Genomic DNA, 27075 nt, shown 5'->3' on the forward strand with positions numbered 1-27075 from the left:
CTTTCAACACCCACCCACAAAATGACTAATTCATTTATCTAGGTATGGCGAATAGTGGTTATCAATCGTTGTTGTCATAATGGTTAAAAAAAATCTAACATGTCATAATGGAAAAAAAAAAACCTCATCACTTCGTTAAGAAAAAAATAAAAACAAATACTTCATGTTCATAATTTTAAGTATGTATTTTGAAAGACAGGAACTAAGAAGGAATAGGAAAATACAAACATTTAAGTGTGAGTTCAGTGTGGTATTAAAGGGGAAAAATTCGCCCTCTTCAATTTCCTTGCTATAATTTGTAAAAATAAATCTATCAGAAGACTATAATTGTCATTACATAGAGAATCTCTTGTATTTCTTTACTGCTGTGGTTTTAATCACACCCTAAAGATCAAAACAAGCTATTTCAGTGTGCAAAAAAATTGCATCAAGTTTATTTCTGAAAATCAAAAAATTTTATGACAAGATTTTCTAATTATAACATGTTCCAAAATTAGTCTGCTGACTGTAAACAATCTTGGAGCTTGTCAACGCATATTTTAGGTGCTGGACAACAGAGAGCACAGGACCACAGTCCCGAGAAATCAGTGTGTTAAGAAGGTGCCAGGCCATTTTGACACACTATAAGACTTGTTAGCTTGGGCTCTTGTAGATGGGCTGTAGTGTTTGTATTTACATGGAAGTCCTCTGAAGGCTTTCTGTATTCAAGATACAAAAATTCAAGTTTGCAAAAATGTATCAATGCAAGCCTGTTTTCCTAGTTCGTTAAGAAAGTACTGTTAAATATGTAGCCTTTTAGACTTTTTTTTTTACAGTAACTGGAAACTTGCAAGTATTTAAAAGACTAATAAAATTCAAAGAGTCAAAGTAAATAATGGAACAGATCAGACTAGTTTGATATAAAAACAGCTATCTGACTATGGTGTGTAAGATAAGCAAATATTTTGCTATTTAAAATAAGATGAATTTGTTTTCCTGTGGTGACATTAATTCTGAACTTTAAAAATTTCTTACACTACTGTGAAGCTAAAAATTTCCACATAACGTTTAAAATTAAAGAGGATATAAACAAATCACAATTCTGAGTTTTTTGTTTTTTCTTTGTAGGTCTCATTATGTAGCCCATACTGGCTTCAGATTCTTGACTCAGCTTTCTGAGTGCTGAGATTACAGGCATGCTCTATCACACTTAGCTTTTCACAACTATTTCCTGTGTATATAATTATGCACATCTCTGTAGAGGCAAGAGGCCACTGGGTGTCTTCCTCTATGGTTCTGTTTTACTCCTTTGAGGTAGGGTCTCTTATTTGGGGGGAGGGTTAGGATACAGTGATTTCTCTGACCCACCCCCATGCTGGGGTTACAGGTATCATTTGGTACACTTGTTCTTTTGTGGGTACTAAGGAGTACACATTGGAGTATTACTCAGCTGTTAAAAAATGGCATTGTAAGATTCTAGGCAAATAAATAGAACTAAGGAAAAAAAACACTGTAACTGAGGTATAGTTATAAAGTTATAAACAGGAGACGAATAGATCTCATTAGAAAAAGGGAAAATAATACATGGTTAGGATGGGGGAAGGGAGCGAAAACAGGGTTGATCAAATGGGGAGACAGAAGGGGAATGAGGGAGGGAATGGGGGAGAGAGCTAATCTTAAGGGCCATTTGAGGGGTAGTGCATGAAACCTTATAGAGTAGAAGCTTCCTGGAATATTTACATATAAGAAGGTGATATAAATTGCCAAATAATGGGGAGACAGAGCCCTAACTGGACATGAAGCTTCCAGTACTAGGATTGGGTTACATCTAAGTTCTTGGCCAAAGGCATCCTGTGGGAATCCCCAAAAGGCCCAGGCCATTGGCAAGATTACAGGTTGCTCTCCACAAACTGATGGGAAGGCCTCATTGCTGAAGACAGCTACAACTCATTGAACGTGGAGAAGTTCAGTGTTCCAGTGTCTTTGGCACATGAAGGAACTCTGCATGCTACTATAAGATATGTAAACTCCGACCCAGCCATGAAACCTTACAACGATGTCCTGCCTGTAAAATATGCTAGGGCAATGGTGGCACAAAGATTGTAGAAGCAACTAACCAGTATCTGATTTGATTTAAGGCCCACTCTATGAGGTGGAACCCATATTCACTGCTTGAGTGACTAGGCCTGAGACTAGATAGTCCAGGGACCTAGGGTGAAACCAACTTATATATGCAACAAAATGACTAACTAAATGAAAAAAAAAAAGGAGAAGAAAGGACATGATTGATATGGTCAGTCCTAGATAGTAAAGGAGGTTTACTGTACATAAAAGGGAGAGCATAGTCAGAGGCAGACATAACTGGGACAGTTGAGAGTAGACATGACTAGAATGAGCTGTGCCATGTAGGGAGAGGATTGGAAGGAAGAATGGTGCAGCAGCCAGGCAGCCCAAAGGTACAAAGAGAGCAGGCAGGTAACCTAAATGGTTGGATTACACAGGGAAGTCTAGTCCAGCTCTCTGGGCTAGAGAGTTCAGGGTAGAGGGCAGGGCATGCCAGCCAGAAGGGCTCTATAACATGTATGGAGTTGGGGATTGCAGGGAGAACCTGGTGGCCAAGTCCAATATATGTTAGATAGGCACTTCCGCCATCTGTCCTAGGCTTAAAAACCTAACACCTAATGATATTCTACTAGACTCGTACATCAGTGTCTTGTCAGCCATTGGAGGAGAAGCTTCCTCCTGCAACAGACAGGAACAAATACAGAGACCCACAGGCAGGCATTATAGAGAGTGAGAGACTTTGGAACACTTCAGCCTTAAACAGGATGTCTCCATCAAATCCCTCCTCTTGGGGTTCAGAGAACCCTGTGGAAGAGGAGGCAGAAAGAGTGTAAGAGCTAGAGGGGATAGAGGACACAGGGAGAACAAGGCCCTCTAAATAAAAATGGTAAAGCTCATGTGAACTCACGGAGCCTGAGGCAGCACCCACAGCATGCGAGGGTTTGCAGCAGGCCTTGAGTATATATAAATTACGGTTTCTGGTTTAGTTTTCATGGACTCTGTGAGTGTGAATGAGTGGGTCTCTGTCTCTTGTGCTTTCTCTCAGGCTCTTTGCTTTTTGCTTGCTAACACAATCCCTGTGTGCTAGGGTTTATTTTATTATATTTTAGTATAAAATGTTTAAAGAATTTTTATTTCTAGAAACTTTAACCTCTTTTTCCAGGTCCCCAGGCAGGATTCTTAGCAGGTTCTTATTCAGCAAAAATTTCCTAACCATAGTCAAGATTTTCTATAGTACATTTTAATAGGGGAAAGAACCTAAACCTGGTTTTCCAGTGCCCTCTCAGTAAAAACTTTAAATAAAGATGAACACATGAAGTTAATTGTTTGAAACACTTGTAAACCCGGGTTACAAGATAATGTGACAATCTGCAACACCCCCTTTGATGTCACACAAGTACTGTCGTCTTTTTGTCTCATCTAAATATACCTTTCCAATTCGGGACTGTATTTTGCTTTCTATTCTCTGTTAACTCAGTCTTTTATAAGGGTTATACTGTTGGATTTTACTAGTCCAAATAAAATAATAATTATCTATCTTTTAAACACCAAACTTTTTTTATATGTATCTCTTTTCCCGTAAATTATAACTTAAACACCTCATTTAAAACTCTTATCAGCAGTTAAATTATCTCAAAAACACAGTATTTATCTCACCTAAAATAAGATATTTAGTGCCTTCTTCTTACCCTGCTCTCCCTTCCCAGGTCTTTATTAACCTGCCCCTCCTCTTCGTCAGGTTTCAGGGCGAGGTTTAATAAATTAGTTAGCCACCGCTTTTCTTGTCAGTGACCCTGAGGGTAAACAGTGCCAAATATAAAAGCTGCAGGAAGATAAATACACAGGCCGGGGTGTCAACACAGAGCTACCCAAGTGCCAGTTGTAGCTGAAGATCCAAAATAAAAAATAGTGTATTCCACAAAGAGTGTATTCCACAAAGAAATAGTGTATTCCAAAAAGAGGTGAATAATCACCCACTGGACGAGAATGCAGTCAAATCCATGTCTATTTTACTCTACATAACAAACAGAAGGGTTAGAGGGAAAGAGCTGGAGAAGATTCTGGTATGCTGGGACTCTCTCTTTTCCCAAGGACTTCAACCTACAGACAGGTCCCTTGAGAGCTAAATTTTTAGATGACTTAAATCTGTGAAATCTTCGAGAGAGGCTACAGACAGAATCATTTGGTTATTCTGACGGCAGAATGAAATCAAGGGAGAATGCCAGGAATTCCTGTGAAAGTCAAACTCCATGGTTCACCTACAAGAAGCAGTATGAGATTCTCTGAACTCCTGTTTAAAAGGCCGCCTGGGAATAAGGTGGTGACTGCAGGGAGGCTGATAACACCAGATGACCAGGGAAAAGCTCACCAAGAGGATGTACATTTATTTGTATTAAGGAAATAAAAACTAATCCCAGGAATGTTGTTGGTATGAGAATTGTCAGTTGCTTTAAAAATGGTGCCTAGTACAAGACAGAGACCTGGGATAAGAGAGGTGCCCAAGAATCAATGGGGGTGACCTTAGCTGTGACTCACAATATGGAACCTGAAAAGGCTACCTCCTGTAGCCAGGCAGGAACCCCAGTGGAGCAATAGACACACCCATCCACAAAACTTTCAACTCAAAATGTATCCTGTCTCCAAGAAATGCAGGCACAGAGTAAGGAACAGAGACTGGGGAAATGGCCAACCAATAACTGGCCTAACTTGAGACCCCATCCCATGGGCAAGCACCAATCCATGATACTATTAATGATACTCTGTTATGCTTACAGACAGGAGTCTAATGGCTTTCCTCTGAGAGGCTCCACCTAGCAGCTGACTCAGACAGATACAGACACCCACAGCCAAACAGTGAATGGAGCTTGGGGACTCTTAAGGAAGAATAGGAGGAAGGATTTTTGGGCCCCAAAGGGGATATGAACTCCACAGGAAACCAATAGTCAACTAACCTGAATCCTTGGAGCTCTTAGTCTGAACCACCAAAAAAAGAATGTACACAGGTTGGACACAGGCCTCCCCGCACAGATTTGCAGCTTGGTCTTCACGTGGGTCCTGAACAACTGGAATGGGAGCTATCCCAAAAGCTGTTGCCTGTACATGGGATATGTTCTTTTAGCTAGACTGCCATGTCTGGCCTCAGTGGGAGAGCCTCACAGAGACTTGAAGTGCCAGGGTTGGGCAGGGGGTGGGGCAGGGATACCCAGAGCACCCCCAACCTGCTCAGAGGAGAAGGGGAAGGGATGTGGGGAAGGTCTGTGGGAGGGGTGATTGAGAGGGAGGTAATGAGTGGGATGTAAAGTGAATAAGTAGGAAAATAAAATTAAATATTAAAAAAATGGTGCCTACTGATAGCCATGCCTGATAGTCATTGTTTTGTGTAGAATCTCCTTCCTACAGTACAGGCTAGATCTAGCTATATACTAGTAATGAGTAAAACATGACAAACATGATTGGATGACATGTCTAAGGTTAATCAGACAATGACTTTTGTTTTACTATGAACTGATATTTTAAGCCTGCAAAGGTGGTGGTGGTGGTGGTGGCACACACCTTTAATCCCAGCACTAGGGAGGCAGAGGCAGGTGGATCTGAGTTTGAGAGCAGCCTGGACTACAGACCAAGTTCTAGGACTGCCAGGACTACACAGAGAAACGCTGTCTTGAAAAACTAACTAACTAACTAACTAACTAACTAACTAACTAACTAACTAACGAGGGGAATAAAAGAATTCCTTGGGTCAACAAATCATGAAGACCTGAATCCTTCCAACTAACTAGTCATATGTCTGACAAGTGGATTCATCCTATATTGAGCCTCAAGATAACTGTGCTCTTCTGAAGATTCAGAGCCGAAGGACCCACATCTACAGAAACTGTTAAACAATGTGCGCTGTTTCAAACTAAACTTAGAGTAAGCTGTTATTACGAAGGTGTTTAGTTTGGAATGGTAACATATTATAACAGATTAGTAAGTAATATAAAGGCAATTAGGGAGTAATTAAGAAGAAACTGCATAGAATTCACAAGCAAGGAATTAGCTTTAAAGAGTTGCCAAGTCCAGGCAGCAGAAACACTAGTTCACCAGTTGTTAGTCAAGTGTGGGCAAGAACTTTCAACAGCAGAGGAGCTTAGCATTATAGAAAGCCTGGAGCGCAACACTCTGTACCCAAACAAAACCAAACCTTCCCTGCCATTTCTACCTCACTTCCACTGAGGTGACTGAAGGCTGAAGAAAATGGCAAGTAAGGCTGTGGGGAAAAGGGGTCTGTGAGATAGGAAAGGTCAGAAATACTAGTTGATTCCTTTCCTATTGTAATAGGTCACCATTCAGGAGGCATGCACAAACTTCTTTAGACAGGAGAACTGGCTGAACAGAAAACTCGAAGTCTTCAATCATTACATAGAATCGACTATATTAATTATTGATGTGTGTGTTTAACTAGAACTGACTTCAGGACTTTTCATTAGCAGACCTTACTCAAGGTGGCAGAGAAAAGGCCAGCATCACATAATTAGAGACAAAACATAGCTTCAACAGAGCAAAGTAAGCAAACAAACAAGTCTTATCAGTTGAATTATAGCCCCACACCAAATTAAGGACACAACAGAAAACTAACAAGGTTAGATATAATAGTTTATAAATGGTAAACACACAGGTACCCAACACACTGACAGATTTTAGTTCACTTCCATTTAAAATTAAAAGTAAATAATAATTTACATATTTCTTCTCCAAAACCTAACAGTAGGTTACTATGTCTATTGAGCAAATATGTTTAACAGTAGAGGATATCAGATAATTGTATTCACAATTTACACTCAACTAATCACTGCGAGCTATTTGTGACTTCAACTGTTAGACTGTTCCAATGTTTGTTATTATTTAGTTTATACCCAAAATGAAGGTGATGGTTAAAAATGTAAAGTTATATTAACGAAATGAACATGGAAATAAAAATTAGTGTAAAGCACAAAATAATAACATTTCTGTATATTTCTCACAAGTAAATTAATATGAATTGAACCTTGACCAATGTAAAGATTTTTTTCCATCGAAACCAACATCGAAAGGTTAATAAAGAGTTAGTACTTACCAAGGAGCTCTTTATCTTTAAAATTAATTATCCCTGAGATTGTGTTTGTTTGCATCATCTACATGTGTGCATCCATGGTACATAAATGGGACATGTTTGATCATGGAGTTTCTTTTCTTAAGAGACAGGCTTACTTTCCTCTCTTCTCCTAGACTTGCCCATTCCCAGGTAATGCTATTTGTAACTCTTAGCTTGGTGGTGGTGGCGGCGGCACACCTTTAATCCCAGCACCAGGAAGCAGAGGCAGGTAGATCTGTATTCGGTGGTGTGTGTGTGTGTGTGTGTGTGTGTGTGTGTGTGTGTGTGTGTGTGTGTGTGTGTGTGTTCCGTGCGCGCGCATGCACGTGCGCTTTTCTCCATTTCTATACACATAGTCAAAAGCAAAAGCAAATGTTGTAGACAGTGTTGGGCTGGTTTAGGGGGAGGGGAGGGGGAAGTGTGGTGCCTCTGATACTTCTCACACAAAAAGAAACGGAATTTTATTTTATAAAATTTTCTTCACTATGAAAATTCTTAAAACTGGCAAAGACCAATTAACTTTTTTAATGACTAATAATAAAATGATTATAGAACCTATATATTAACCTTCCCCTAAGAGATGGACATGTACCTTGCTTTTCAGGGCCTTTTTTTCTTACATTTATGTAACACTGTTTCAATGTCAATGAAATAGAGGATTGCTAGGATTTTGTTGACTCATAGATAAAATTGTTTTCATAGGGCTATAGTAACTCACATTTCTACCGAAGTATAAAAATGGCCTCCTTTTCCATTGTTGATAGTATCTGGGTGTTACTTTTGTTTTAAATTTACATTTTTGAATGATGGGGGAGGTTAAACATCTTTTCATAGCTTTATTGGCCATTATAATTTGCCCTTCAGCAAATTGCCTACTCATATAATTTTTTTCATTTCCCTACAGAATTTTCTTTATTTTATCATTCTCTGCCATGTCTTAACCCTACATTTGTTATTTCCTTAGTACAAAGCATTCCCAAGACAGTCAGTGTCTTTGGAGACATTTTCTTTTTCTGAGTTCCAGGACTGATTGATCATCACTATCATCATTTATCTTATCTATCTATCTATCTATCTATCTATCTATCTATCCATCCATTCTCCCCCCCCCCTCTGTTCCCACACAAACTTCCTCTTCTCATGAGTCATCTCTATTTTTCACTTACTCTATTAGTGATCCTCATGGCTTTAAATGTCATCTATAAGTTGATGAGTCTCATTTTGTAAATACCCAAATGCCAGAGTTTTGTAAGACTCTGATCACATACTGAGGTTGTCCTAAAAAAATGTGAGCTTGTGCCCTAACCTGCTGGTCACCACATAAGTAAATGGCATCACTGTCTACTCTGCTGTTTCCTACCAGATACTGGGAAGATACGTGTTGATGTAATCTTCAAAGACATTACACCTTGGTCATCACTAACTTCTTCCAATTATGTTGCTAAGAAACATCACCAACTAGCCACTTCTTCCCAAGCCCACTGATCTCGTCCTTGTCAATTATCTAAAGCCCACACTCTACAAGCCTCCTAAGAATGCCTTTCATTCAACATCTCCAGTCCTTACCCTTCCCAACTGTGCACCTAGCAGTCAATTCTTCAGTACCTAAATATAAATCAGATAGCCACTGCCTGCTCAAAATTCCCCAGTGACTCTTTACCAGTTACGAAATTCTAAATAGGCTATAAAATCTAAAAGCCTACATAGTAAGGCTTTTTTGCCTACCTTGCAGAACTCATCGTCTGTGTCTTTTTACCTAAGGAGAATTTGTACGAACCTCGCTCGCCTACTTACTCCTTCTTGACTATTCCATCTACCATCATTCTACCAACTAAGCTACATTCCTGGTCCTCACTGCCACCTTTCCTTCAGGGTGCTGTATGGATTTCTACCACTCAATAATAAGAACTGCCGGAACATTGGCATTTGCAGAAAGTTCTTCCCTTTATCATACAGACACACAGGCTCTCTCTCCCTGTCCTCATCTCAGCATCACATCATAAGCACCCTCTTTAACTTGATTCCTCTCCTAGACACTGGGAAGATACTTGTTGATGTAATCTTCAAAGGCATTACACCTTGGTCATCACTAACTTCTCAGAGTCACATTAAATTACATGTGACTCTGCTTGCTGGCTTATTCATTAGTCCCTTCTAAACTAAAACATCTCTCAAGGACAGAAACATTTTCATACTGTTCAGCATTTGATCTGTAACACCCAGGACATGTAGTGTGTAGTGTGTAGTGTGTAGTGTGATGGCTAATCTTGGTTGCAACCTGACTACATCTGATCTGGTATCAGTCAAGAAGGTGGACACCTGTGGTTTGAATGAATTATCTGAGGTACGAAGGCCTATACTAAATCTGGACCACATCTTCTGGTGGGAGCCCAGATATAAGGACATAGAAGAAGGAAGTTTTGCTCTTTGACCAGTTGTCCACACTCTCACAGGCAAATTCATCTATCATGCTGGTGAGGCATTGCTTCACTAGTATTAGCAGCTGTTTCTTCAGGATTCTAACATAGACTGCAACTCTCTGACTCTTGGAGAGTCTAGCACCAGTCTGAGACTGCTGAGACGTCCTGTCTTACAGACTGAACAACTGCTGTATCCTTGGTCTACTGGGAAAACCCATTATTGACTATTTGGATGACAGCCTATGAGCCACTCTAATAAATACTCTGTGTGTGTGTGTGTGTGTGTGTGTGTGTGTGTGTGTGTGTGTGTGTGTGTGTATGTATGTACTTCATTCTACCAACTAAACTACATTCCTGGTCCTCTAGAAGTGGGAATTTATGTGCCATGGAAATTATAGATGCCGAGTCAGAAAGCATGCAACATTTTAATTCACAATATAAATTGTTTTCCAAAGTGGTGGACCCTTACCCAATATCAGTTGTGTTAAAGAATCTCTTTTGAGTTACATCATCAATAATTTATGATACTTACAAATTTCAAAATTTCTGGCATCCCCATAGTGATACTAATTTGCATTTCTATGAGCACTTTCATAAACTTGTAGACATTATGTATTTCTTCAGTGAAATGGATGTTCGTGCAGCTTTGCTCATTGTTCTGTTGAGTGTCTGTCTTTGTCTTCTTGACTCATTAAACACACTCAGGCCTTACAGGTGCCATGTGCAGTGAGCATCCTTTTCAATCTCGTTTACCTTTGCAATTACACTATGGGATTGTCTAAAAGTGACTTTAATGAGTTCTAATTCACCAGTCTCTCCTCTCACAGTGCATCCCCTCTGCTTTCTTGTCACACAGTTCTTCCCTCTCCTAGGACACAGGCTCTTAGGGTGCTCTCATACATCCTAAAAACTCCTCACTTTCATCCAACATTTGTATATGGTGAAAAATAGACATTTGGTTTTACACAGATGTTATGACAGCTAACTCATCTGAATATCTGATGTGATATTAGTCTTTTCCACTTGGTTAAGGTTAAATATGTCTACAAAATTAGTGAAGAACTTCTCTGGGTATGCTTGTGAGGGCATTTCAGAGATGATTAGATTATGAGGCTCTGCCCTAATCAACACATTAACTATGGGAGCTAGCGGAAGTGTAGGTCAGCGAGAGGAAGTGGGTAACTGGAGGCATGCCTTTGAAGGGTTAACTTGTCCTGGCCCCACACCGTTCCTCCCCACTTGCTTCTTGCCTACAGTGAGTAAGCAGAGTTCTGTTCTCTCATGCCTTGTACTATGATGTTCTACTTCTTTCAGGCACAAGGGAAAAGAACCAGATGACTATGGACTGAAACATCTAAAGCTGTGAACAAAACAAGCGCTGTCTAACTGTCTCAGTTATTTGTAAAAAATAAAATAAAACTCTGCCACAGTGCATATGACTAACCAAGCATGTCAGCGTCACTTTACCCCACCCCCATTTGTAACCCCACCGTCACCTACTGTGAATCGCATCTTCTGTGGACCAGTTCCTGAATTCACTTTTTCTGAGTCTAAACTACCTTACCCTATCTTTAATTACTCTTTGAAAATTTCTATGTTTTGCTATCTTATAAAGTCCCATCATTTTAATAGTGTAGAAATGTTTTGTCTTGGCCATCTCTTATTTTTATGTATATTTCAAAGAGAAGAAACAAAAAAATAAATGAAACACACATAACATGAGCAAGCATTATAACAAGACTAACATGCATTTAAAACACATGTGCAGAAAATTACACAGGCATTTAAAGGCCTAAATGAACAGAGAAGTAAATAAACTACCTTCATGGGTATGTCAATTCTTCCCATCTTATCATGATGGGATTTAAATCCAATCAAAATCCAAAATCCCAAGACAGTTCATTGACTGGAAATATTCAGAATTACAAGTCTAAGACTTTAACAGTGTGTTTTGTAAAACATGTTGAATGCTACCTGATTCTAAATTTAGACCTTTCTTTTAAAGTAGCTCTAGAGCTTTTTCCTGGTAATCTTAAATGCTTTGCTCTGTCTGTTGGCATTATTGTTTCAGAAAGTTGACTTTCCCACAGTATATTTCATTATCACTTTTATTGCTAATAATTTATCTTTTGTTTTGTCCATATCCCTCAAAGTCTAGCTCTGTTGACTAGCTTATTTTCTGCAGCACTGATTCTACTAGGTGTCAGAATTTTATAGAGTCCATTCTGGACTTTCTTATTTTATGCCATTGTTGTTAACATTCTAATTTTCTTCACTGATTAAAAACATTTTAAGAATCAGAGATGTGGGTAAGACCCCAAAAAGAATGGCTTTGGATGAAGACGATATTAACACAAAAGGACACAAAACTGGGCAAGAAAGAAATAATGCAAAGACTGGTGAGAGAGATACTTTATATAATTTCAGATTTAGGATTGAACAATTATCTTATTTCCCTCTGAAAACAGGAATATATGTACTAGATAATGGCAAAAATCACTGAATCAATGCACACATTTCATAGTCTATCAAATATCTCAAAAATTCAACCAATAGTAGTAATAATACCATTCAAAGGATTTAATGCATCCCTCTATAAAGTATCTCTTTTTGAGGATAAAATATAAAGCTTTTGTTATATTTCAAAAGCTTTAACACAAAAATAAAAAAAATAGGGGTTGGGGATTTAGCTCGGTAGTAGACCGCTTGCCTAGCAAGCTCAAGGTCCTAGGTTTGGTCCTCAGCTCTGGGAAAAAAAAATATTTTGATGGACATATGCTTTTGACAGAATAAGTAAGCAGCAGGAAGGAATTATCAATGTAAGTTAGTTTTAAACCACATGGTTGTGAGTACTGTGATTAGAAAGTTAACGTCATTACGGATGAGGTCATATAATGCTAATAAATAAGGTATGTGTGGGGAGTGCAATGAGGTAAGCAAATAAACCCTTTCTCTCCGACCTGCTTTCCATCAGGGTGTTTTATCACAGCAATGGTACGTAATCCCGATTAAGAAATACTTAACCATAACCTTTGCTATTTGGTTTTTGGAGGGCAAGTGGCCATACCTACTAGCCTTCACTAGAATATGGCCTCTGTCCTAGGACTCCAATTCTTCATTCACACAAAGAAACATTATTTGGTCTTTTTTTTTTTTTTTTGGTTCTTTTTTTCGGAGCTGGGGACCGAACCCAGGGCCTTGCGCTTCCTAGGTAAGCGCTCTAACCACTGAGCTAAATCCCCAGCCCCACATTATTTGGTCTTTAAGAGAAGAGAATTCTGGGGCTGGGGATTTAGCTCAGTGGTAGAGCGCTTACCTAGGAAGCGCAAGGCCCTGGGTTCGGTCCCCAGCTCCGAAAAAAAAAGAACCAAAAAAAAAAAAAAAAAAAAAAAAAGAGAAGAGAATTCTAACATGACATGAATGAATCTTGAAAACATTATGCTAAGTGAAATAGGCCAGTCACAAAGCATGTATAATGTATGATTCTTCTCATGTGAGACACATCACACACATGCAGACTGCAGGAGTTAGCAGATAGGAAATGGAGAGTTACTGTTAAAAGGACACAGAGCTTTATTTTTATAGGAGGAAATAAGTTCTAGATCTAAGGATAGATAAAGTGATATCACATTACTAACCTGTCCACTTCTGTGTGGTTATTAAGCTGGTACATGCTCCATTAACAAGGAACTGATGTAGAAAGACTAAAAGTTCTAGGCCTGAGCCATATAGTATAAAAAATTAAATATTAATTTTTCTATCAAACACTGTAAAATTTGTGTTTCCAACAAGGAATTCTAGTCTTTTTTTTATCTCCTCTACCTGGTAAGACTTTAGTGCAAATTTTAAAAACACTCCCACTGGGCAAAACCTTTGTTTACACAAAGGTCACACTGTATTCTCAGAACTTACTGGACTAAGTATAAGTAGCACAGCTCAACCACCTTTCCTCCATCTCTTGCGTGGATTCTTTTAAACCTAGCCAACTGTGAGAAGACTGTGAGATTGGACTCCAGCCAACAGGGGAACGACACAGCCACCACCTGTACTTCCTGACCCCCTTGCTCTTCCGCTTTTGTGAGTGGCATACCCTCCTGATTAAGAGTAAAGCTTTGCCTTGTTGAGACTCAATTGGAATGGTGGTCGTTTTCTTTGCAAATTTCCACACTGCTCTAATAATAGCAAAATCCTGGAACAAATAAGATATGGTTACGATGGTTTATAGTAGTGTATTATGCCATGATTTCTAATTGTCAAAGCCAGAGTGACTTCATTTACCTGCACTTCCTCCCTTATGTTGCACAGGTAAATAAGAGAAATCAATTTTAGCAAAACACTTTCTATTAATTGAGTGTAATCTAAGCAACTTAGTTAATTGCCTAGATTAATACATTTAAATTTTCTCATCTTCTCTAAAACAACAAAGCTTAAACCTTATATTTCAGAAAGTACCACCATTTAACTTTTTAGTAAAGGTTTCAAAACTGCCTGCATGCAGGGAAGAAGCAATAGAACAAAACGTAAAAGTAGGTTTGTTCAGGATTTAGTGATCTTTCTCTAAGGGTCTCTATTTAAATGCCATTGTATTAAAGGACTTTCTCAGATATTCTATGTAACACAGAAACATCTACTCTGTACTCTGCATACTTGGTAGCACACACCATCTCCTCAGCTATTTAAGCAATGCCTGAAGACAGGGTCTTTGTCAGAGTCCAAACATATAAACCCTGCCTCTAGGCCAGTGCTTGGTGTACAGGCATTCAATAGCTTTTGAATGAAAAGATGAATAAACTGGGATTGCTAGACGTAAACACAGAATTCACTGACTAGTTTTACTAGTAAGTACTAGAGACAGCTTTCGGTATATCAATTATTATAATTAGGCAACTTAGGGGAGACACTTAGAATCTCCCTAGACTTTAGTTTTCTCCCATTGTAAAAGAAGGGGTAATAATACTTTTTATATTGGTCTTCTGTGCTGACTAGTGGTGCACAAATACTATATAAATGCTTCAAATTTTCTCCTTTAAACATTTTCTCTCCACACATTTACTTCTTTGGTGTGTGAGTGCTCTTGTGCTTACTGAGGTAAGAGAGTAACTGCTGGGAACTGGTTCTCTCCTCCCACCATCTGTATTCCACAAACTCGCCTTTTGTGAACAAAACAGAAGTCTTCATCCTTAGTCACAGATGGTCTCACACTTTAATAGTTTAGCACTGTAAACTCAAGCAAATTCCAGAGCCTCAATATTAGCCAGGGAACATTATATAGTCAGACTCTGCATAAATAGCAATTAGTAAACACATAGTACTTTTTACCCTTAATAAGTGATATACATAAAATTATAACAGCTTTGAGGAAGTTATAGATAAATTACAGTTAAAAAATTAGAAAGAAGAGGAAAGTAGGAAAGTTTGAGCTTGTATTTTAAAGTCTTTTGAGAACACAGAATATTATAGGCCTGGATGATTAAAATATCTAACACAGTATCATTTTCATTTCTTCTATTTATGACTTTAATATAAGGCTGTAGTTGCATTAAAATATACAATTCAGGAATGTTAGTAAGCCATTATTATTCTTAAAACCTAACAATTATTCCATATAACACATATAACACACAACTCCAACTTGGCCCAACAGAAAAAACAAAAAAACAAAAAAACAAAAATGTACTTTTAAATTAGTAAAAACTGATTCACTGGTATTTAACCTAACTTTAAATCAAATCAAATATAAAACTATCAGGCTGCATCACATGTAGAAAGTATGGATCAGAAAAAAATTCTAGTGTGTGTGTGCTGGGAACTAGCATTTATTCTTCCTATGGAATATAGCAAAAACAACAAAGCAAAACAAAACAAGAAACCATGCTAAGTGAAGCAGCAATTACTCATTTTTTAGAGTCTGCATCTTCAAAAGCAGTGAGTCAGTTACATAGCAGTCCAGTGAGGTAGAACGTTTTACTTTGTTTGACAACAGTTGGTCTCATTGAAAATCAAAGACAGGTAGAGAAAAATTCATTTTCAATCAATTCAACATGTGAATTCGAAAATTCACTGAGAATTTCTAATACTGTTTCCCTCTAGATATATATTTCCTTTAAAATTAGAGATGTCATTAGTACAAAGTTTCTACCTCAGAATCTAAAAGGAGAGTCTAAAGCCGAGTTAGTTTCTGACATTCCTGCCTACATAATTTTCTCAATCTTCTGTGAAGCTTATTTTCATATGTGCTAAGCACTACTGAACCAAATTTTTAATACCTTTAATCTTAAGCATATTTTGCATTAGAAATGACTACTGTAATATCAAAATTTTTCTAGTGCCCACACAAGAAACATTATTGCTATCACTGACTATACCATTCTGTGGAAAGTGGACATCACCTCTGGGTAGCCTTAAACTACTGTCAGCATTTTTATGAAGCTTGAGTGCCAGTGACCAAACAGAAAGGCTGATTTGTTCATTCACTGACCCATTTTGCACCAAAATGGCCATATGTCTTGCCCCCCAAATTCTGAAGCTATGTGGAATCTCTAGAAATGGTTCATTGCACTTGAAAATCTTACAATAGGAAGGTCCCATAATTCCCAGAACCTAGTGTCAAAATTATTGTTATAAAATCACAAGGAAATTGTTGAAAAACATACCCACCAAGCCATACAAAATATTTACTGAGATTTTCACTAGCCCCTCTTATTGCATTACTAAGTAGAGAGTTGGGTGCTTTTAGGAGGTAACTGAATAGTCACTTAGTAGTTTAATAGTGAATCCCTAGGAGCAAGGTTTGAGACGTTATCATCCTTCTTGTTGTAAAAGGCACCTAAACAGTGGTGGAACAGATGCTTGGCTTCCTCAGTGTCTGGAAGATGTTCCTGCAGGTTTAAATTTATCTTCCTTTTCCTTTCTCCTTCCTTCCTTTCCTTCTATGTGGTTCTCTGTAATCACATATTTACCAGTCTAACTGTAATCAATTTGTATTTGGGCAGGGAAGAGATAGAAAAGAAAATCATTTAACTCACTATATTTTACTTAGGCTGAAAGGTTACCATATAGATGGCAGAGAAATTCAGGAAAATGTTCTCAGGATCAGGTTTGCAGTAAATTGGTAGAAATTACATTGGCTAATAGTCTTTCAACTTAACTTATAGGCTCCTGCAAACTAAATATTCTTAATTAGCCTACCTGATGTTCAGAGAGTACCTATTCTCTTACACATGCAGGTTTTGAAGCCTTCGCCTAGGTAAATAATACTGTGCAATTAACTCAGAATTGATTTTAATAGTTCTCTAATTTGTCTAAACACATAACTACTACCTTATTTGTTTTTATATTCTCTTAAATAAAAGGGCTTTTTAAAGAGATGAACTAGAGAAATATAATACAAACCACCATAAATGAATGGTCTATGATTTAAGATTGCCAGCTTCATATATACTGAGAATCAATCTCTCTCTCTCTCTCTCTTTCTCTCTCTCTCTCTCTCTCTCTCTCTCTCTCTCTCTCTCTCTCTCTCTGATCTTCTTACATATTTTTAAATGTTTCTTCAGTCCTTTCATTTAATCTGAATCCACACTTGTTAGCCTCTTGAGTTATTCTTTACCAGTCAGGGATGAAGACAGATGGCAGAGTGCTTGCTTAGAGCTCCAGTTTGACTCCCAGCACTCTATGATTGAACATAGTAATGCACACGCATAGTCCTAGTACTCAGAGGGTTTACAACGGAAAGGGCAGAAGTTTAAAGTCATTTGTTACTTCATTAATGGATTTGATGTCAGCCTGGAAAGTAGGAGACTCTATTTTAAAACAATAACAAAAATGGGGTTGGGGATTTAGCTCAGTGGTAGAGCGCTTGCCTAGGAAGCACAAGGCCCTGGGTTCAGTCCCCAACTCCGAAAAAAAGAACCAAAAAAAAAAAAAAAAAAAAACAAAAATAAGATCGTCTTTAATTGGGTAATTGTTAGTGCAGTTAAGATAAGTCTTGGGAGTAAAAAGTATTATCATATTTACCCTATCCTATTATAAAAAATATGTAATATAATATATATATATATATATATATATATATATATACTCTCAGATAATTAGCCATAATTAAATAACTTGATTCAGGTACATGTGGGCATTTATTAAATTGACAGATTTATTTATTTATTGGTGCTGAAGGTAGAATCTAGAGCCCTATGTATGCTAGACACTTTAAAAAGTCAACTTATTTATTTTTAATTAATTAGAAGGAAAACAGGTATTCATTTTCTTTGCTAATAAACATGTGGGAGTCAAAATTTCTGCTAAAGCAATTTTAGAAATGTAAATCCAGAGCTCTAAAATGCATACACATCCCTTGACCTAAAAAGAGAATTTCTAGAGGCTCATCAAATAAAATAACAAGTTAGTAAAAAGAATGTTCCTGAGTTGTGTAATACAGTTATAAATTGAAATAACTTATTGCATAACAGGAGCTATTATAATTGATAACCATTCTCAGCGCATATATATTCAGGTTGGTTATAACTAGGTACAGTGGTATTAATCGTTCTACAATGAATATAATTTGCATAATACAACATTTTACTAGGAGAAGCTAGTACCTACAATATAAAATTCAATCTATTTTCTTTTTAAAAAGTTGACACTAGTACAAGTAGTTTATAGTATTAAGTCAAATATTTTAGAAGAGAAGGACACTAGTAATTTGCCTTTAAAATAGTCTTTTATAAATAGCATTTCTACTTACTGTGAAGGACAGTGGTATTTTTTAAAAAGTCTACTGTTGTTTATAAAATACAATAAAGATGAATAATTTAAAAAGTAATAATTAAAAGGCATACAAAATTAAGCCTTGGTTTAAGATAATTATATTCACAAACTAAACTACCTCAAATGATTTTCGCATATATTTTTGTTTCTTTTCCAAAGCCTTGGCTGTTCTGGAAACTTTCTCTGTAGACCAGGCTGGCCTCTGCCTTCTGAGTGCTAGAATTTAAGGCATGTGCGCTACATTTTCACATTATTATACTTTCTTTATCAATGACAGCTGACAATCTGGAGCTCATGCTCCCAATAACAGGCTTGAAGTGATCAGAAAGGCCTAAACCAGTAACCACATCAAGCAGACCAGAGTCTGGTCTAACCTTTGGATACTCTTACACTAGAAAAGGATCCCCTGATGACTAGCCTATACTGCTTTGAGACTGATGGGCACTTCTAATAAAGTGGTCTACAGTTCTAAACCATCAGTCACCTTCTAAAAGAATCATAAACAGTATCTTGGAGATTTTACATCAAAGAACTAATGCACAGATTGATATTAAGGTTAAGTTGCCTATTTGCTCTCAGTTTATGTAAAAGTATGAGACAGCCCACCTATTTCTTGGCAAGGTCAATGCAGCCCTTTGGGGAAGAGGCCTGTGCTGTTTTCTACCTTAAGATAACTTCTCTGGGCTCATGTGTAAATAGTGAACATTATAGACATCTTTCTTTATGCTGAGATTTACTCAAACTTAAATTCTTGGAAATGTGTGGCCTGCTTTCTAGAAATGAAGTCTTATATACCAATGCTTTACTGCCAAAGGCAAACAAACAAATGCATGACCACCACCACCTGGACAATGCTTATGATAAGCAACCAAAATGCTCCAAATGTTTACATTTGTAAAGTTTATAAAAATACTTTATATTTATGGTTTTATCTTGCCTCAAATTTAATCTAAATTTTAAACTGCACCAAGTATTATGCCCTACACAGAATACCCAACAAAATTGTCGTAAAAGTTCAAGCAATACAGAAGGGTAAGGCAAATGCTTTTTCTGTAAAGTTCTATCAAGTGACAGAGGTTGAAACAGATCCAAAACATGATCCAAAGTGATTAGTAAGAAAGAACAAAAAGACAAATGCAAGGAAAGAAACGAAGCTGAAACCAGAACTGAAAGGAGACCTGAGAGAAAGTTGTAAAGTGGCAAATGAAACCTTTTTCTGTCTTCCAGGGCCTTGGGATGGAACTTAGGCTTCACATTGCTAAGTGAGCACTACCATTGAGCCAAATCTCCAGCAGTAAAAGGAAAACAAAACACTGAACACTAAAAATGGCGAAATCTAATCTATGTAGTTTATACAACTAGTTTCTGTCTCCTCACCTCATATAAAATGTGAGAGGTTGCTATACCACATACTATCCCAAAATGTGTTTCTAAAAATTAAGACCGAATTCCATTACAGTACAATTGGACAAGCTTTCTGTGAGCTCAGGCTCAACCAGCACCAGGAGAGGAAGGCACAGGACAGCTGCAGTGCGGCTCACGGTCACCATGAAGCTTTGTGTGTTCCTGAACATTATGTAAACAGGTTTTTACTCACTATACTGTCATGCCTGCGTGCTCTGCCTCACCTTCATATTTTCTGTGGTATCAGTATCAGTAATGCATAACACGGAACAGAGTCTCTCTCCTCTGAGGGGCATTTGGTTGTTTCTACTAGTCTATTATGAATATGCTGCTGTATGCAGACACTTCTAGACTTCGTGCTGGACGTAAACATTTAGCTTTTCTTGATTCTGCGACAACAAACTGCTAGGCCACAAAGTAGGTTTGTGTTCAATTTCAGCAGATAAGAAAGGCCAGATTTTAAAAGTGAAATAGCAATTACTTACAAACAGCATTTAAGAGTTCATATAAGGGGTTGGGGATTTAGCTCAGTGGTAGAGCGCTTGCCTAGGAAGCGCAAGGCCCTGGGTTCGGTCCCCAGCTCCGAAAAACAGAACCAAAAAAAAAAAAAAAAAAGAGTTCATATAAAAATATATTCACTGAAACTTTGAGATGGGGAGGAGGACTGTGTCTCACTGTTACCCAGACTGTCCTTGAACTTGAACTTTCTGGACTCAAGCCATCCTCTAGTGGTAGCCTCCTAAGTAGTAGGACTAAAGGCATGGGCTAACATGCCTGAAAATAACTTGGGGCAGAGGGGAGGAGCCAGAGATTAAACTCAGGACCTCATGCATGCAAAGCACATGATTTACCACTGAAGTCCATCATATCATATTTTCCAACCTAAAAAAGCTCCTCAGTTGAAGCACGAAAGCTTTGAGACTATTCTCTGTACTCGGTAACATAGAGTGCTCATACCTCACACTCTGAGCGAATGGGGTGGGTGTGAGGAAGGAAACACTTTGTTTTCATTTCTTTTATCTAAAAAGTAAGTTTCACTGTCATTGAATATATAAACATTCATGTCCTTACTCAGGACGGTTGTGTTTATTTACCTCAGGCTCACTGCAATTTATAGCTGGGAAAGCTTAAGAGAATTATTGAATATTTAATTCAAGTACCTTTCACCAAACAGATGACTAAAAAAGGTCTACACAGGTAATGCTAATGAATACAAGCAAACAACTTTTAAAAATGGCTCAATTGGCAAGTGTAATCTAAAACAAAACAAAAAACCCAAAATCCAACAAAACAAAACAAAAAAATCCCTCAAAATCCAACAAAACAAAAAAACGCTAAAACACTTTAGAAGATTAAAAACTACAAGGCCATCATCAATTGGGTTCCACAAAGTGCAGGCCAGAAATATTCTAAGGTTTAAAACTATGGCTCTAATACATTACTGTTACTATTCTGACACTAACACATTTAAACCATAAAATATCCTTAACTCATCTCCTTTGGATCACCTGGGTGTTTATTTTACAATGTACACAGTAGTAGTATAAAATAAAGAATATATTATATTTTAAGATAGCGTTACACATATTAGGGATGTGTGCTTCAGTTTACCAACAGGACACTCAATCAAGGGTTCAGATTCTTGTTTAGTGTACTTTTTTTTTTTTTTTAGTATTAAGCTAGCAAATCCTTATGCACAAAGGAACTGGTTTTTAAAACCATATGCAACGGTCAAAGAAATAGTTGTTAAAAATAACACAGAAAATGATGGAAGAGACACAAGAAAAATTTCCTAGTTACTGGAACTAATTTATATCTTGGTAGGTATTTTTATTGTATCACATATAATCTAGTGTATATGTTGGTCAAATTTAAGTGAATACACATTTAAATTTCCTCTGTGTAAATTTTACCCATAAGGGGAAAAATCCATTAAATATATTGACCTCTAATTAATGACAAGCATGTTTAACTGTCTAAGAGTAAATTATAATGATGTCTACAAATTGCATTGAAATGTATGAAATTAAGGTAGACTGCTATATGTATAAAAGGATTGATATGTGAATAGATATGTGATAAGGTAATTAATACAAATTAATACAGTGTAATTAATACAAATTTAGGTAAAAGATACATGGATGTTCACTGTATAATTGAACTTCTCTTATCATTTCTCATGATAAAATACTGAGAAAATCATCACATCTATGAAAGAGCTGAACACTGCCATATATGAATTTAAATTGTATGATGGTACAATGTAAGTTATAAATTTATAAAGGAAAAAGTAGGGACATTTGCTCAAGCACATTGCTTTGGTAGTTCCTTATCTTCATATGCTTCTAGATTCACAGTGGGTAAAATGAAGCAGTACAAAATTCTATAAAATTGGTTTTTTTTCTTGAAATGCACATAACTATGAAAAAGTTCAACTTAGAGATTCGGTAAAGGGAAACAATAAAGCAGAATAATTAAAAACAATTTACTGCAATAAAAATCACTTAAATGTTGTCTTTTCCTATTTCTCAAAATATTGCGTGGCACTGCACTGGCCTTTTGGACTCTAGGAAATGAAAGCACAGATGGAGGAGACTATCAGGCTCTCCGTGGTGAGCATTTACTAGTCTGAAATGCAGAGGAGACTGCAGAAGCATAGCCAGACCACTCAGCATCAAGGCCTGCCAGGAGTGCAATCCAAGCTTTCCTCTTGCATCCTCTTGACCCACATTCCTCACAAGGTGCTTCCCTGAACCAAACATCTTCCTCAGAAGCAAGGAAATTATTCTTCCATTGTTGTATGGACCAGCTCTGGCTTTTCAAAGCTCCTTCCTGCAGTATGAAATAAAACCTATCTTCCCACCTTAGGTTTGACATATACATATGTCATACTATATCTTTTATATATAGTGAAAGTATTGGAAATGCAAATACCATTCATTTTCCACTTAGTATTTTAAATATCAACCTTCAAGTTAGAAGCAGGTATAAAGGGAGGGGTACTGCTGCTAAATTGAGATGAAAATGAGAACTTGTGCAATCAGGCACATGTAATCAAGAGAAGGCCTCAAAGTACCCTCTTCTTCTAACCTTTACCTTTCCTTGAAAATGCAAAATGTTGCTGTAGTCTTTGTGAGCCTCAGAACGTTCCTTAAGAAGGTAATCGTGAGCACATGGGCTTTTCTTCCGTGTATCATTTTAAATCTGAGAAGCCAATGGCTTTTGCTTTCTTGTTTCCCTTTTTATATTGGTTTGAATTAAACCTTCTAGGAATTTTTTTTGTTCAACTAGCAATACTTCGGTAGCAGTTTTGTTTCACTAATGACCACAGGTGGTCAACCTGTGAGAGCAATATGTTAATGAGATTGTATTTCCCTTCTGACTCTCAGAATGGCAAGATTCTATGGCCTGACTGTGACCTTTCACTTTTGAGTATATACACACAACCTCACAGAGCCATTTATTTACTTGACACAGGGACTCCCTAAAGACCCCTAAAGTTGCAAATCTTGCCCTTTAAGTATTATATACAATTTTGTAAGATTAGAACAAACAAAACCGTAACAACCCGTACTTCTACTCTGAAACCTTGCCTTATTTAAGAACTTGAAGTTTATACATGAAGAACTTATCACAGCCAAGTGGAGTCTGAGTAAGACTGTTTTTTCCTCCCGATGCCTGAGGTTGTTAGTGTTGGAAGGAATCCTAGAGATGATTATTTTAAAGTTACAGAAATGGATGTGCAGGCAGTTAAAATGATTAGTTCCTAACAGTGCCTGAACCACTCTCCAGATCCCCTAAATTCCTGGCCCTATGTCCTTTCCATTTTTAAATCATGCCAAAACAAACGATTTCAAAATGATTATGTCTACCCATTACCTCAACTTCACCGAGTTTCAGCCTGCCCCTCTTGATGTCACTTCCTTGTGCGAATGGGTGTATTTTCCCCTTGGTCATGTTATCTTCACTTCATTACCACACAACACATGAGTTCCCGCTTTCTGTCAGCTTTTCCCTTGACCATTTTTGTTCCTCAAGAATACCAACATTGTCTCCAAACTGCCTTAACTATCTTTTAACTATATTTATTTCAGTCAGTCAACTGCCAACTATTAAATTTAAACAAATTAAAGGTAAAAGTGATTGATTTTTTTTTCCAACATAAAGTGCGCACACATGGTAATGCTTCTTCCTCAGTCAGGGAGCATAATAAAAATACTGAATGCTGTGTATTAAATGCAGATGCTTTCTAGAGAAAACCTAGGGACAGCCTCGCTATTTAGGAAGAAGAGAGCTGTCGTGGGTTTGGTTGGAGGCCAAGAATAAGGTTCGGAAACCGACCTAAAACAAATATGGAGGTGAAAAGGCACAAGGAGCTCCTTGAACTCACCAGTCGGTGACAGGCTATTTGCTGTCAGTTTCTAAGAACCAGGGCACCAGGGAGGCAATGGACAATGAGAGGGCAGGTGGGGCACAGGCAATCGATCCCAGGGAACACTCAACAAGTCTGGAAGATGAAGGATGCTCTGAGATCGAAGATAGCTGCCACGAGGCTGCCGCTGGCCTCGGCACGACTAACCCCTTTCTAGGACTGACCGTCACCGGCTCTAGCCGGCTGGGGAGCAGCCTTTCGCTTTCCTACTTGCCTCGACGTTCGCCCCGGACTAGGGCGTCTACCCAGGACAGTGCTGGGAGCCGGCGCCTCCACCCCGGGCCCGCTTCCCAGTCACCTTCTTGGAAGTCGGCGACGTCGGGCCTGTCCGGCCGGACCCGCCTTCGAACGTGGGCGTCAGGATGGCCGCCGAGCCGGTGAGGGCGCAGCCCGGGACCTTCACCTCGGCTCGGAGCCCGGTGCGCAGCCCAGCCGCGAGGCGGGCTCGAGCCGAGGTGATGGGGAAAGGGGGCGGGCGCGCCATCATGAAGGGAAAATGGTGGGCGGGCGGGCCCGCGCGCGCGGCCGCCGTACTCACCCGGGCGGGCCAGTGCGGGTAGCCCTTCATTTTGGCGAAGACCAGGTCTCCCGCTTTGTACTCGCGGGGCCGCGGACGCGCCATCCCGTTGGTTCCCCTGCCCGCTGGTCCTTGGTCGCCGCGAAGATGCCGGGAGGCCGCCCCTCCGCGGGACGACGGACCGCGCCGCGCTTCCCGCGGGCCTCGAGCCGGGCGCTCGAGCGGCCGCTCCGACGAGGGAGAGCAGCGAGGCAGAGGCCGAGGCAAGCGGTGGGCGGGGGGCACCGCAGGCCTGGCAGATCCCCGCCCGGCTGCGGGGGAGGGGAGCCCGTGTCCGGCCGCGCCGAGTCCCGCCGCCGCCGCTACCACCGCGCGCTGCTCACAGGAGCCGCGTCGCCAGCCTCATGCAGCCGCCGCCTCCCCGCCGAGCTTCTGGGTTCCGTGCGAGCTCCGGGCCTCGCGCCTCCTCCGAATTCCTCCTCGGGCAGCGACCGCAAACACGATCTTATTATTGTTCTCGCGCGCGCTCAGCATTCCCCCCTCCACCCCTCGCCCGCCCCGCTTCCCTCCCCTCGCGCGCCGGCCGGTTAATTCCTAGGTGCACGGCCGGCTTTCTCGGAGAAACCACGCGCGCCGCCTGCCTTGCTCCGCCGGCTGCTAGTGGGCGCGTCCTCCCGCAGCAGCGAAGCCGGTGCCCGGCGGGTGGGAGCGCCTACTCCGAGGACGCCCGCCGCCTGCTCTCTTTTGTTCTTGGCCGGGAGCTGCCTGGCTAGCCCAGCCAATCACCACCCGGCCGCCCCTCTTTCCCCTCCTGCTCGCGCCCACCCCCCACGGACTGCACCCCCCTTCTGGCTGCCCCCCACCCGCGGGTCACTTCCGCGGATGCTCTCTGGTGAGTGGGAGGGACAAAGGCGCCCCCGGCATGGGGGATAGCTGAACTGGGGACTCGCTGCCTGGTCAGTAGGCAGATGGAAAGAACAAGCGACCTCCTTAGGTTCTTGCCCCAGGTCTGCCTTAACAATGCAACGTGACCCACCTAAGGCGAGCTACTTCATTGGAGTCAAGACCGGTTCTCACAGACAGGATGGCACAGTTGGGTTTCGAACATGGATGGACCTATATGGTTCAGTGCCCATAGCCTAAGTCATGCTTCTCTGTGTGGGGGCTTCATGGGCCAATAATTTTGGGGCAAAGGACTTGCCCTGACAAGTCAAGTCAGTTGTTTGCGATTCTGCTAACATGCTGGACAGCAGCTTCTGGAGATTTCTTTATACAGGTCAGTAGGTCTAGAACCAACGTGTGCATTCACAGTTGTTTTATTTGGATTTCAACTGGCTGCTTTGAAAAAGACATTTTGGGAGTGAGAATCTTTATAGCATTCTCCTTTGTGAGAGGTAAATAAAATAACTTGCTCTTTTCTGAATCTGCCCGTGAACAAGTGAATGCTGCCTCTTCCATCCCTGTGAACTTGCCTTTAAAATGTCCGCTGGTACTGCACCTAGTTTAGAAGACAGCTCTCTTTTGTAAATTACCCTCTGCCATTTCTCCCCTCTACAGAAAGTGGATTTTCCAAGTATCTGCCTCACTCGTGCTGGAGAACTGCTTTTTAACATAGCCGTTCCGTCCAGTGACCGGGTATAGAGTCCTCTTCCTGAGAGGCATTTACTTTGTTCACGGTACTTGGCGGTTTCTTTTTGCATCCCAAATTTCACCTGCACCCACCTCCTCACCTTTCCTGTAGGCTCACCTTCTCTCCTTTCGGGCAAAGTTAGTCTAGATTTTTTGCCCTGACTGTGACAGCCTGAGAATGTGCTTTTCACTTGTAGACATAACACACACATCGTAGTGTTTCCTAGATCCTTATGTCAAAGCCTCATCTCCTGACAGGTCACCAAAACCCTAATTGTCCAAAGCTGGAATGCCCAAGGCTCCCAGTGGCCTCAGAGTGGTCATGAGTAGGGGAGAGAATTGAAAGAAGGAATCAGTGTGGAAGCCATGGAAGGAAGCTGGGAAATAACGAGATCATAGTTGGGTTTAGATAGAGGACTCGGGTGGCCTGTATAGAGGTGGCTCTGGGGGCAGGGGAGGGGGCTGGAGTGGGACTTTCACCAGGAGAGAGAAGACATGGTCTCAGGCATCTTGCCAACTCATGAGTGACAAGTAGTAGGAAGAATGGTGACTAAAATATGAGTCTTTGGTTTTCAGCTTCTGGAAAGGCTGTGAGGAACAGGCAGGTTTGCAAGATAGGGCCATGAGTGTTTTTGATGGATTGAGGTTTCTGTGGGTCATATTTAGCAGGCTGTTGGTTGAGATGGACTGTAGAGATTTGAGTGATATCAATTATGAGTGGTGATCGAAGAGTCTGTAAAACTCGAGAAGCGAT

At 39.8% G+C, this 27075-nt stretch overlaps 1 protein-coding gene across 5 annotated transcripts in view; it reads right to left on the reverse strand.

The window, feature by feature from the left end:
• Positions 1-26110, reverse strand: part of Hdgfl3 (HDGF like 3) — a 53120-nt gene extending 27010 nt beyond the window's left edge. For 2 of the 5 annotated variants that reach the window (XM_063281654.1, XM_063281645.1), the window contains exon 1: positions 24714-26110. In XM_063281654.1, the coding sequence (XP_063137724.1) occupies positions 24714-24797 (84 nt within the window). In that variant the 5' untranslated portion in view covers positions 24798-26110. Of the gene's footprint in view, positions 1-24473; positions 24676-24713 lie in introns of those variants that run through there. The other 3 variants (XM_039101536.2, NM_145785.2, XM_063281638.1) reach the window with 3 other exon arrangements.
• Positions 26111-27075: the final 965 nt, after the last annotated feature.

This window comes from Rattus norvegicus, chromosome 1, assembly GCF_036323735.1.
Source record: "Rattus norvegicus strain BN/NHsdMcwi chromosome 1, GRCr8, whole genome shotgun sequence".
NCBI classification, from domain to species: Eukaryota; Metazoa; Chordata; class Mammalia; order Rodentia; family Muridae; genus Rattus; species Rattus norvegicus.